General features: G+C 48.8%; 1 protein-coding gene across 2 annotated transcripts in view; it reads left to right on the top strand.

Annotated features, from left to right (window-relative positions):
- The window catches only part of rab11fip3 (RAB11 family interacting protein 3 (class II)), a 201,396-nt gene that overhangs the window by 182,532 nt on the left and 5,021 nt on the right, over positions 1 to 13,843 (top strand). For both annotated transcript variants that reach the window (XM_059978857.1, XM_059978856.1), the window contains 2 exons: positions 6,242 to 6,382; positions 13,126 to 13,207. In XM_059978857.1, coding sequence (XP_059834840.1) covers positions 6,242 to 6,382; positions 13,126 to 13,207 — 223 coding nt within the window. The remainder of the gene's footprint in view (positions 1 to 6,241; positions 6,383 to 13,125; positions 13,208 to 13,843) is intronic.

Here is a 13,843-nt window from a genome sequence, read left to right as displayed (position 1 = left end):
CTACCTAGTAACCACCCCACCCAGTAACCTCCCTACCTAGTAACCACACCACTCAGTAACCTCCCTACCCAGTAACCTCCCTACCCAGTAACCACCCCACCCAGTAAACTCTCTACCCAGTAACCTCCCTACCCAGTAACCTCCCTACCCAGTAACCTCCCTAACCCAGTAACCACCCCACCCAGTAACCTCCTTACCTAGTAACCACCCCACCCAGTAACCTCCCTACCCAGTAACCACCCTACCCAGTAACCTCCCTACCCAGTAACCTCCCTACCTAGTAACCACCCCACCCAGTAACCTCCCTACCCAGTAACCACCCCACCCAGTAACCTCCCTACCCAGTAACCACCCCACCCAGTAACCTCTCTACCCAGTAACCACCCCACCCAGTAACCTCTCTACCCAGTAACCACCCCACCCAGTAACCTCTCTACTCAGTAACAACCCCACCCAGTAACCTCCCTACCCAGTAACCACCCCACCCAGTAACCTCTCTACCCAGTAACCACCCCACCCAGTAACCTCCCTACCCAGTAACCACCCCACCCAGTAACCTCTCTACCCAGTAACCACCCCACCCAGTAACCTCTCTACCCAGTAACCTCCCCACCCAGTAACCTCTCTACCCAGTAACCACCCCACCCAGTAACCTCTCTACCCAGTAACCTCCCTACCTAGTAACCACCCCACCCAGTAACCTCCCTACCTAGTAACCACCCCACCCAGTAACCTCCCTACCCAGTAACCTCCCTACCCAGTAACCACCCCACCCAGTAACCTCTCTACCCAGTAACCACCCCATCCAGTAACCTCTCTACCCAGTAACAACCCCACCCAGTAACCTCCCTACCCAGTAACCACCCCACCCAGTAACCTCTCTACCCAGTAACCACCCCACCCAGTAACCTCTCTACCAATAACCTCCCTACCTAGTAACCACCCCACCCAGTAACCACCCCACCCAGTAACCTCCCTACCCAGTAACCTCCCCACCCAGAAACCTCCCTACCTAGTAACCTCCCTACCCAGTAACCACCCCACCCAGTAACCTCTCTACCCAGTAACCACCCCACCCAGTAACCTCCCTCCCTAGTAACCACCCCACCCAGTAACCTCCCTACCTAGTAAGCACCCCACCCAGTAACCTCCCTACCCAGTAACCTCCCTACCCAGTAACCACCCCACCCAGTAACCTCCCTACCCAGTAACCTCCCTACCCATTAACCACCCCACCCAGTGACCTCTCTACCCAGTGACCTCTCTACCCAGTCACCTCCCTACCTAGTAACCACCCCACCCAGTAACCACCCCACCCAGTAACCTCCCTACCCAGTAACCTCCCTACCCAGTAACCACCCCACCCAGTAACCACCCCACCCAGTAACCACCCCACCCAGTAACCTCCCTACCCAGTAACCTCCCTACCTAGTAACCACCCCACCCAGTAACCACCCCACCCAGTAACCTCCCTACCCAGTAACCTCCCTACCCAGTAACCTCTCTACCTAGTAACGACCCCACCTAGTAACCACCCCACCCAGTAACCTCCCTACCCAGTAACCACCCCACCCAGTAACCTCCCTACCCAGTAACCTCCCTACCCAGTAACCACCACACCCAGTAACCTCTCTACCCAGTAACCTCTCTACCCAGTAACCTCTCTACCCAGTAACCTCCCTACCTAGTAACCTCCCCACCTAGTAACCACCCAACCCTGTAACCCTACCCAGTAACCACCCCACCCAGTAACCTCCCTACCCAGTAACCTCCCTACCCAGTAACCACCCCACCCAGTAACCTCTCTACCCAGTAACCTCTCTACCCAGTAACCTCCCTACCTAGTAACCTCCCTACCTAGTAACCACCCCACCCAGTAACCTCTCTACCTAGTAACCTCCCTACCCAGTAACCTCCCTACCTAGTAACCACCCCACCCAGTAACCACCCCACCCAGTAACCACTCTACCCAGTAACCACCCCACCCAGTAACCTCCCTACCCAGTAACCTCCCTACCCAGTAACCACCCCACCCAGTAACCTCCCTACTCCGTAAACTCCCCACCCAGTAACCTCCCTACCCAGTAACCTCCCTACCCAGTAACCTCCCTACCCAGTAACCTCCCTACTCAGTAACCACCCCACCCAGTAACCACCCCACCCAGTAACCTCCCTACCCAGTAACCTCCCTACCCAGTAACTTCCCTACCTAGTAACCTCCCTACCTAGTAACCACCCCACCCAGTAACCTCCCTACCTAGTAACCACCCCACCCAGTAACCACCCCACCCAGTAACCTCCCTACCCAGTAACCACCCCACCCAGTAACCTCCCTACCCAGTAACCTCCCCACCCAGTAACCACCCCACCCAGTAACCTCTCTACCCAGTAACCTCCCTACCTAGTAACCTCCCTACTCTGTAACCTCCCTACCTAGTAACCACCCCACCCAGTAACCACCCCACCCAGTAACCTCTCTACCCAGTAACCACCCCACCCAGTAACCTCCCTACCCAGTAACCACCCTACCTAGTAACCACCCCACCCAGTAACCTCCCTACCCAGTAACCACCCCACCCAGTAACCTCCCTACCCAGTAACCACCCTACCTAGTAACCACCACACCCAGTAACCTCCCTACCCAGTAACCTCCCTACCCTGTAACCTCCCTACCTAGTAACCACCCCACCCAGTAACCTCTCTACCCAGTAACCTCCCTACCCAGTAACCTCCCTACCCAGTAACCACCCCAACCAGTAACCTCCCTACCCAGTAACCACCCTACCCAGTAACCACCCCACCCAGTAACCTCCCTACCCAGTAACCTCCCTACCTAGTAACCACCCCACCCAGTAACCTCCCTACCCAGTAACCACCCCACCCAGTAACCTCCCTACCCAGTAACCACCCTACCTAGTAACCACCCCACCCAGTAACCTCCCTACCCAGAAACCACCCCACCCAGTAACCTCCCTACCCAGTAACCACCCTACCTGGTAACCACCCCACCCAATAACCTCCCTACCTAGTAACCACCCCACCCAGTAACCTCCCTACCCAGTAACCTCCCCACCCAGTAACCTCCTTACCCAGTAACCTCCCTACCTAGTAACCACCCCACCCAGTAACCTCTCTACCCAGTAACCTCTCTACCCAGTAACCACCCCACCCAGTAACCTCCCTACCTAGTAACCTCCCTACCCAGTAACCACCCCACCCAGTAACCTCTCTACCCAGTAACCACCCCACCCAGTAACCTCCCTACCTAGTAACCACCCCACCCAGTAACCTCCCTACCCAGTAACCTCCCTACCCAGTAACCTCCCTACCCAGTAATCTCCCTACCCAGTAACCACCCCACCCAGTAACCACCCCACCCAGTAACCTCCCTACCCAGTAACCTCCCTACCCAGTAACCACCCTACCTAGTAACCACCCCACCCAGTAACCTCCCTACCCAGAAACCACCCCACCCAGTAACCTCCCTACCCAGTAACCACCCTACCCAGTAACCACCCCACCCAGTAACCTCCCTACCCAGTAATCTCCCTACCTGGTAACCACCCCACCCAATAACCTCCCTACCTAGTAACCACCCCACCCAGTAACCTCCCTACCCAGTAACCTCCCCACCCAGTAACCTCCCTACCCAGTAACCTCCCTACCTAGTAACCACCCCACCCAGTAACCTCCCAACCTAGTAACCACCCCACCCAGTAACCACCCCACCCAGTAACCTCTCTACCCAGTAACCACCCCACCCAGTAACCTCTCTACCCAGTAACCACCCCACCCAGTAACCTCCCTACCCAGTAACCACCCCACCCAGTAACCTCCCTACCCAGTAACCTCCCTACCCAGTAACCACCCCACCCAGTAACCTCCCTACTCCGTAAACTCCCCACCCAGTAACCTCCCTACCCAGTAACCTCCCTACCCAGTAACCTCCCTACTCAGTAACCACCCCACCCAGTAACCACCCCACCCAGTAACCTCCCTACCCAGTAACCTCCCTACCCAGTAACTTCCCTACCTAGTAACCTCCCTACCTAGTAACCACCCCACCCAGTAACCTCCCTACCTAGTAACCACCCCACCCAGTAACCACCCCACCCAGTAACCTCCCTACCCAGTAACCACCCCACCCAGTAACCTCCCTACCCAGTAACCTCCCCACCCAGTAACCACCCCACCCAGTAACCTCTCTACCCAGTAACCTCCCTACCTAGTAACCTCCCTACTCTGTAACCTCCCTACCTAGTAACCACCCCACCCAGTAACCACCCCACCCAGTAACCTCTCTACCCAGTAACCACCCCACCCAGTAACCTCCCTACCCAGTAACCACCCTACCTAGTAACCACCCCACCCAGTAACCTCCCTACCCAGTAACCACCCCACCCAGTAACCTCCCTACCCAGTAACCACCCTACCTAGTAACCACCCCACCCAGTAACCTCCCTACCCAGTAACCTCCCTACCCTGTAACCTCCCTACCTAGTAACCACCCCACCCAGTAACCTCTCTACCCAGTAACCTCCCTACCCAGTAACCTCCCTACCCAGTAACCACCCCAACCAGTAACCTCCCTACCCAGTAACCACCCTACCCAGTAACCACCCCACCCAGTAACCTCCCTACCCAGTAACCTCCCTACCTAGTAACCACCCCACCCAGTAACCTCCCTACCCAGTAACCACCCCACCCAGTAACCTCCCTACCCAGTAACCACCCTACCTAGTAACCACCCCACCCAGTAACCTCCCTACCCAGAAACCACCCCACCCAGTAACCTCCCTACCCAGTAACCACCCTACCTGGTAACCACCCCACCCAATAACCTCCCTACCTAGTAACCACCCCACCCAGTAACCTCCCCACCCAGTAACCTCCCTACCCAGTAACCTCCCTACCTAGTAACCACCCCACCCAGTAACCTCTCTACCCAGTAACCTCTCTACCCAGTAACCACCCCACCCAGTAACCTCCCTACCTAGTAACCTTCCTACCCAGTAACCACCCCACCCAGTAACCTCTCTACCCAGTAACCACCCCACCCAGTAACCTCCCTACCTAGTAACCACCCCACCCAGTAACCTCCCTACCCAGTAACCTCCCTACCCAGTAACCTCCCTACCCAGTAATCTCCCTACCCAGTAACCACCCCACCCAGTAACCACCCCACCCAGTAACCTCCCTACCCAGTAACCTCCCTACCCAGTAACCACCCTACCTGGTAACCACCCCACCCAGTAACCTCCCTACCCAGAAACCACCCCACCCAGTAACCTCCCTACCCAGTAACCACCCTACCCAGTAACCACCCCACCCAGTAACCTCCCTACCCAGTAATCTCCCTACCTGGTAACCACCCCACCCAATAACCTCCCTACCTAGTAACCACCCCACCCAGTACCCTCCCTACCCAGTAACCTCCCCACCCAGTAACCTCCCTACCCAGTAACCTCCCTACCTAGTAACCACCCCACCCAGTAACCTCCCAACCTAGTAACCACCCCACCCAGTAACCACCCCACCCAGTAACCTCTCTACCCAGTAACCACCCCACCCAGTAACCTCTCTACCCAGTAACCACCCCACCCAGTAACCTCCCTACCCAGTAACCTTCCTACCCAGTAACCACCCCACCCAGTAACCTCTCTACCCAGTAACCTCTCTACCCAGTAACCTCCCTACCTAGTAACCTCCCCACCTAGTAACCACCCCACCCAGTAACCCTACCCAGTAACCACCCCACCCAGCAACCTCCCTACCCAGTAACCTCCCTACCCAGTAACCTCCCTACCCAGTAACCTCCCTACCCAGTAACCTCTCTACCCAGTAACCTCCCTACCTAGTAACCTCCCCACCTAGTAACCACCCCACCCAGTAACCCTACCCAGTAACCTCCCTACCTAGTAACCACCCCACCCAGTAACCTCCCTACCCAGTAACCACCCCACCCAGTAACCACCCTACCCAGTAACCTCTCTATTTAACCCTAGCTGAATTGAGGGACGATTTACAGTGACCAATGAACCTAACTGATATGTTTTTGGACTGTGCGGGAAAACCAGAGGAAAGTCACGTGTTCACGGGAAGAATGTACAAACTTTGTTATGGGGGACACTGGAATTGAACACCGAATGCTGTTGCCCCAGCAGTAATGGCGTCATGCCAACTGCTCCCCATTGTCTGGCTCTCTCTAAGCAGGTACTTGTCTCTGACTCTCTCCAAACAGAGCAAACGCACTGGAAGAACAGCTGAAAGAGCAGGAGGCCAAGTCCGAGCAGATGTTACTGGAGGAAGTAAAGAAGCAGAAAGACATTCTGAGCAAAGTGGAGCGAGAGCAGGTCATCGAGATGGAGAATCTGCACACCAGGTAGCCATGTGTCTGCTGTAGACCTCTCTCTCCATCCAGGCTGAGACAGGACAGGTCTAACTCAGCAGTGAACTAGACCAGTACAGCACTGTTTAAACCATTCAGCCCACAATGTCCAGTAGCACTTACATCCGATAGTACTCACTTGAACCAGAAGGGATTACTTTACTCACTCCAACATTGATCTGAATACAATCTGTGGACTCACCTTCAAGGACTTGTCATGTCTCATGTTCTTGGTATTTATTATTTATTTATTGCTGTTAGTTGTCTTTTGTACTGTGATGTGGCATGGGAGATGGCAACCGGTATGATAGAGCTGAGGATGAGCCAGCAGGTTTACAAGTAGATGATGGATGTAACATGAATGTAAGGAAGGACAAGCCAATGATTGGGTACAAATTCAGACAGAGCAAAGAGTTAAATTGTACCATAGAGGCAAAATCCAAAAGGGTGAAGAATGCAGGACTGAAGGTGCTGTGCTTAAAATTGTGCAGCGTTCAGAATAAGGTAGACAAACTTGTGGGTATGACATTGTGGGCATTACTAAGTCGTGGCTGAAGGAATTCCATAGCTGGGAGCTTAACATCAAAGGATATATTTTGTATCAAAGGGACAAACAAGAAGAGGTAGGTGGTGGTGTGGGTCTGTTGGTAAGAGATGGGTCTTCAGAAAGGGGTGACATAGGGTCAAAGAATGTTGAATCTTTGTGGGTGGAGTTAAGGAACTGAAAGGGTGAAAAAACTGTTATGGGAATCATATTTTGGTCTCCAAATAGTAGCCAAGATGTGGGGTTGAGATTGCAAAGGTTGCTGGAAAAGACATGTAATAAGGGTAATGTCACAATTGTAATGGGGGACTTCAGTATGCAAGGGGATTGGGAAAATCAAGTTGGTGTCTGATCGCAAGAGGGGGAATTTGTTGAACGCCTGTGAGATGTTTTTTAAGAGAAACTTGTGCTCGTGCCTACTTTGGGGAAAGTTGTCTTAGATTGGGTGTTGTGTAATAACCCGGATTTTATTAGTCAGCTTAATGTAAAGAAATTCTTATGGGGCAATGATCTGCATATGATTAAATTCACACTGCAATTTGAGAGGGAAGAGACTAACTCACATGTATCTATATCACAATGGAATAAAGGGAATTACAGAGGCATGAGAGAGGAGCTTGCCCAGGTAGTTTGGAGGAGGATACTGGTGGGGATGACGGCAGAGCAGAGATGAGTGAGGTTTCTGGGAAAAGTTCACAAAGTGCAGAATAGATATGGTTCACAGAGGAAGAAGTTCTCAAATGTCACGGGTAGGCAACCATGGCTGACAAAAGAAGTTAAGGACTACGTTAAAGTCAAGGAAGGGGCATATAAGGTAGCAAAAGTGAGTGAGTTGGGAAGCTTTTAAAATCCAGCTAAAGGCAACTAAAAAGCTCTAAGAAGGGAAAAGATGAAATACAAGGGCAAACTAGTCAATAATATAAAGCAGGATACTAAAAGTTTTTTCAGTTATATAAAGAGTAAAAGGGAGGTGAGAGTTAATATTGGACCACTGGAAAATGATGTTGGTGAGGTAGTATTGGGGAGACAAAGAAATGACAATCTTCACTGTGGAAGACACTAGCAGTGTGCCAGAGGTCCATGAGTGTCAGGGAGCAGGAGTGAGTGCCATTGCTATTACAAAGGAAAAAGTGCTAGGCAAACTCAAAGGTTGTAAGGTGAGTAAGTCACCTGGACCAGGTGAACTATATCCCAGAGTCCTGAGAGAGGTTGCTGAAGACCTAACGGGTGCATTGGTCATGATCTTTCAAGAATTCTTGATTCTGGCATGGTCCCGGAGGAACTGGAAGATTGCAAATGTCACTTTACTCTTAAAGAAGGGAGGAAGACAAAAGATATAAAGTTATTGGCTAGTTAGCTTGACCTCAGTGATTTGGAAAGTGTTGGAGTCCATTATTAAGGACAAGGTTTTGGGGAACTTGGAGACTAATGATAAAGTAAGTCAAAGTCAGCATAGTTTCTGTAAAGTGAAATCTTGCCTGACAAATCTCTTAGAATTCTTCAAAGTGTTAACAAGCAGGGTGGACAAAGAGAGGCAGTGGATGTTATTTACTTGGATTTTCAGTAGGCATTTGATAAGGTGCTACACATGAGGCTGCTTAACAGGATAATACCCTATGGCTTTAACAGGGAAGATACTGGAATGGATAGAGGAATGGCTGACAGGCTGGAGGCAATGAGGGAATAAATGAGGCTTTGCAGATAATACGAAGATAAGTGGAGGGCTTGGTAGTGCTGAGGAAGCAATACAATTGCAGCAGACCTTGGACAGATTGGAAGAATGGGCAAAAAAGTGGCAGTGTTGGGAAATGTATGATAATGCATTTTGGTAAAAGGAACAATAGTGTGGACTATTTAAATAGGGAGACAGTTCAAACATCAGAGGTGCAGAGGGACTGAGGAGTCCTCGTGCACGACTCCAAGAATGTTAATTTACAGGTTGAGTCTGTGGAAAATGCATTATTGGCATTTATTTCAAGGGGATTAAAAGAATATAAAAGCAAGTAGATAGCACTGAGTCTTTATAAGACTCTAGTCAGGCCGCATTTGGAGTATTGTCAACACTTTTGGACCCCATATCTCAGAAAGGATGTGTTATCATTGGAGAGTCCAGAGGAGGTTCATGAGGATGATTCCAGGAATGAAGGGGTTAACATATGAGGAGCATTTGGCAGCTTTAGGCCTGTACTCAATGGAATTTAGAAGAAAGCATGGGGACCTCATTGAAACCTACTGAATGTTGAAAGGAATAGATAAGGTAAATGGGGAGAGGATATTTCCTCTGGTGGGGTTATCCAGAACTGGAGGGCACAGCCTCAAAATTGAGGGGTGACTCTTTAGAACAGAGGTAAGGAGGAGTTTTTTTTAGCCAAAGAGTGGTGAATCTGTGGAATGCTTTGCCACAGACTACGGTGGAGGCCAAGTCTGTGGGTATAGTTAAAGCAAAAGTTGATAGTTTCCTGATTGGTCAGAGCATCAAAGGATATGGTGAGAAGGCAGGTTTTGGGGTTGAGTGGAATCTGGGAACAGTAACGTTGAAATGACTGGACTCAAAGGGCTGAATAGCCTAATTCTGCTCTATGTCGTATGGTCTTATGTTACATAGAATATAGAACGTTACAGCACAGTACAGGCCCTTCAGCTGTGCCAACCTTTTAACCACTGGCATGTGACGTGAAATTTGTTAATTTAGCATCAGCAGTTCAATGAAATACATAATATAGAAGAAAAAAAAACAAAACAAAATAATAATAATAAATAAATAAATAAATAAATTGCAGTGCACGTATATTGAATAGATTAAAAATTGTGCTAAAACAGAAATAATATATATTTGAAGAAGTGAGGTAGTGTCCAAAGATTCATTGTCCATTTAGGAATTGGATAGCAGAGGGAAAGAAGCTGTTCCTGAATTGCTTGGGCTTCTGTACTTCCTACCTGATGGTAACGGTGAGAAAAGGGCATGCCCTGAGTGCTGGACGTCCTTAATAATGGACGCTGTCTTTCTGAGATACTGCTCCTTGAAGATGTCTTGGATACTTTGCAGGCTAGTGCCCAAGATGGAGCAGACTAAATTTACAACCCTCTGCAGCTTCTTTTGGACCTGTGCAGTAGCTCCTCCATACCAGACTGGATCCTACTCCAAGATCAATCCAATCTTTCCCTCCCACACAGCCCTCCATTCCTCATTCATCCATATGCTTATCTAAGTTTCTTAAATGTCCCTAATGTATCTGCCTCTATCACCACCCCTGCGTTCCACCCACCACTCTCTGTGTGTTTATATTTTTTAAAAACTACCTCTGACCTCCTCTCCTTTACTTTCCTCCAATCACCTTAAAATTATGCCTTCTTGTATTAGCTATTTCAGCCTTGGGGAAAAAGTCTCCTGCTGGCCACTTGATCTGTCCCACTTATCTTGTACACCTCTATCAAGTCAGTTAATTCCTGGGAAGAAGGAATTTTCCTATCATGGAAGGCTAAAAAAACATGTTGGGTGCATATCCAGAAGAATGAGGGGTGATTTGAATTTAAATGATGTAAAATCTTTAGGGAGCATTACAGGGTAAATGCAGTTGGCCCTCCTTATCCGTGAATTCCGCATGCATGAATTCAGCGGATCGCGAAAACCCGGAAGTGCTCTTCTTGTACAGACTTCTTTTTTCTTGTCATTATTCCCTAAACAATGCAGTATAACAACTATTTTACATAGCATTTACATTGTATTAGGTATTATAAGTAATCTAGAGATGATTTAAAGTATATGGGAGGATGTGTGTGGGTTATTGTGGATCGGGATAGAAAAAAATCGGAAGTTCTCTTACTAAGTAAGTCGGAACAGGCACATCCGGTAATATTTAGCGTCAGTTAGTCAAACATTTGTCTTAGTATATAGTATATATTTTACCTTTCTATGCATATAAAATGCTTAAGAACGTATGTTTCAGCTCCAGGCTCGGGAACAGAAGTTCCTGAGTTCGATCCAATGACAGACCACTCCCGAGAGTGCTCTCCACTGTGCCGGGTTGATGTGGAGGATCAAAAACCCAAAACTCAATAATTAAACCACTATGTTGCTTAGTAATAATTGTAGCTTTCATCGGGACAGAGCCTTTCTCACTTTAACCTTTAAAATCGTTCTGATCGTTGATGGACGTAGCCTAACACTTTTGCAATGACCAATGGCATTTCACCTCTTTCCGATCGCTTTATTATTTCCACTTCATTTTCAATTGTGATCGTGATTATTTTTGTGAACAGAAACACTGCAGATTCAGATCTCTGCCACCAGGTTCTAATGTCCACTGCATTGAGACAGGTTAAATAAGGTCTGGGGTTCCACTGGGTACTAATGTCCACTGCATTGAGACAGGTTAAATAAGGTCTGGGGTTCCACTGGGTCCTAAGGTCCACCGCATTGAGACAGGTTAAATAAGGTCTGGGGTTCCACTGGGTACTAATGTCCACTGCATTGAGACAGGTTAAATAAGGTCTGGGGTTCCACTGGGTACTAAGGTCCACCGCACTGAGACAGTTAAATAAGGTCAGGGGTTCCACTGGGTCCTAAGGTCCACCGCATTGAGACAGGTTAAATAAGGTCTGGGGTTCCACTGGGTCCTAAGGTCCACCGCATTGAGACAGGTTAAATAAGGTCTGGGGTTCCACTGGGTACTAAGGTCCACCGCACTGAGACAGTTAAATAAGGTCAGGGGTTCCACTGGGTCCTAAGGTCCACTGCATTGAGACAGGTTAAATAAGGTCTGGGGTTCCACTGGGTCCTAAGGTCCACCGCATTGAGACAGGTTAAATAAGGTCTGGGGTTCCACTGGGTACTAATGTCCATCGCACTGAGACAGGTTGAATAAGGGACTTGAGCATCTGTGAATTTTGGTATCTGCGAGGGGTCCCGGAACCAATCCCTCGCGGATAAGGAGGGCCGACTGTGATGAGGTTTGGGAGCATTTTGAATGAGATGACATGGTTACAAGGTGAGGGGACAATCATTTAAATCAGAGATCAGAGGCTGGATCATAAACGCAAGAGATTCTGTCAATGCTGGAAATCCAGACCAACATACACAAAATGCTGGAGGAACCCAGCAGGTCAGGCAGCATCTATGGAGAGGAATAAACTTAATGTTTGTGGCTAAGACCCTTCATCAGGACCGGAAGGGAATGGGAAGATCCCAGAAAAAGGAAGTGGGGGATGGGGGGACAAGATAGAAGGGGGACAACTGAAGCCAGGTGGGTGGGGTTGGAGGATGCTGGGAGGTGATTGGTGGAAAAGGTAAAGGTCTGGAGAAGAAGGAATTTGATAGGAGAAGGAGATTGGACGATGGGAGAGAGGGAGGTGATGGGTAGGTGAGGAGAAGAGGTAAGAGGCCAGAGTGGGGAATAGAAGAGGAGGAAAGGGTGAATGGGAAATGTTCCAGACCCCACTTGGAGTACTGTGCTCAGTTCTGGTCGCCTCACTACAGGAAGGATGTGGAAGCCATAGAAAGGATGCAAAGATTTACAAGGATGTTGCCTAGATTGGGGAGCATGCCTTATGAGAATAGATTGAGTGAACTCGGCCTTTTCTTCCTGAAGCAATGGAAGATGAGTGGTGATCTGATAGAGGTGTATAAAATGATGAGAGGCGTTGATCGTGTGGATAGTCAGAGGCTTTTTCCCAGGGCTGAAATGGTTGCCACAAGAGGACACAGGTTTAAGGTGCTGGGGAGTAGGTACAGAGGAGATGTCAGGGGTAAGTTTTTTTGCACAGAGAGTGGTGAGTGTGTGGAATGGGCTGCCGGCAGCGGTGGTGGAGGCAGATTCAATAGGGTCTTGTGAGACACTTTTGGATAGGTTCATGGAGCTTAGAAAAATAGGGGGCCATTGTTAAGCCTAGTAATTTCTAAGGTAGGTACATGTTTAGCACAGCTTTGTGGGCTGAAGGCCCCGTATTGTGCTGTAGGTTTTCTGTGTTTCTGTGTTAAGGACTTTACAATCTATGTTCTCAGTATTAATTTTTTTATTTGTATTTTGTCTTTTGCACATTGGTTGTTTTTCAGTCTTTGCTTATGTAGGGTTTTTCATAAATTCTGTTGTATTTCTTTATTTGTCCTGCAAGAAAATGAATCTCGGTATAGTATAGTGTAACCTATACGTACTTTGATAATAAATTTACTTTGAACTTTGCGTGTGCTTGGCAGGTTACAGCAGCTTGACGAGGAGAACAGTGAGCTGCGAGCATGTATTCCATGCCTCCGTGCAAACATTGAGAGGCTGGAGGAGGTACATCCACATTTCCTTTGATTTGTTCTATACCATTTTACAATGCAGGGAGAGTAATTCATATTTGTTAGTGGTACAGTTTTTAACTGGATTAAACCCATTTGTACTGATATTTGTCACTGATATACTCAATCTGCACATCCCATAGGATGTCAGAGATTGCAGTGTTGGTGTCCATGACCCTCTCCAACTGCCCATGAACTACCAGCCTACCTGGTCCATTTCTGGAGGCTTTTAAACATCACCTGTGTTTACTGTCGGCCTAGTCACAGCGGCCTACAGATTCCTCCCCTTCCCTGAAACCTTGTAAATTGCCTTCAGAAAGTCAGTAGCATTGCCGTTATTATTAATACCGATTTTCAATCCAGATTTATTCATTTAACTGAATTTAAATTCAACACTTCAGTTCATTGTAGTCCTGCCTTCCACATTACTCATTCAGTAATCTAACTGCTGTTTTAATTTGAACCAGTCTGTACCACTCAGTTCACTGAGTCACTGTCAGTGACAGGTCTGGCTTTGTGAGGGTGGTCCCATGGGTGTTTGTGCTGTGGTGGAGATATGGGTTTACCCAGTGGTGGGTTTGTACTTGAGGAAGATGGGCCCTTTCCTCCCTCGGGAGGAGCTGCAGGTAGT

This window comes from Hypanus sabinus, chromosome 9 (genome assembly GCF_030144855.1).
Source record: "Hypanus sabinus isolate sHypSab1 chromosome 9, sHypSab1.hap1, whole genome shotgun sequence".
NCBI lineage: Eukaryota > Metazoa > Chordata > Chondrichthyes > Myliobatiformes > Dasyatidae > Hypanus > Hypanus sabinus.
Note: the sequence above shows the minus strand (reverse complement) of the source record. Positions and strands in the feature narration are given on the sequence as shown.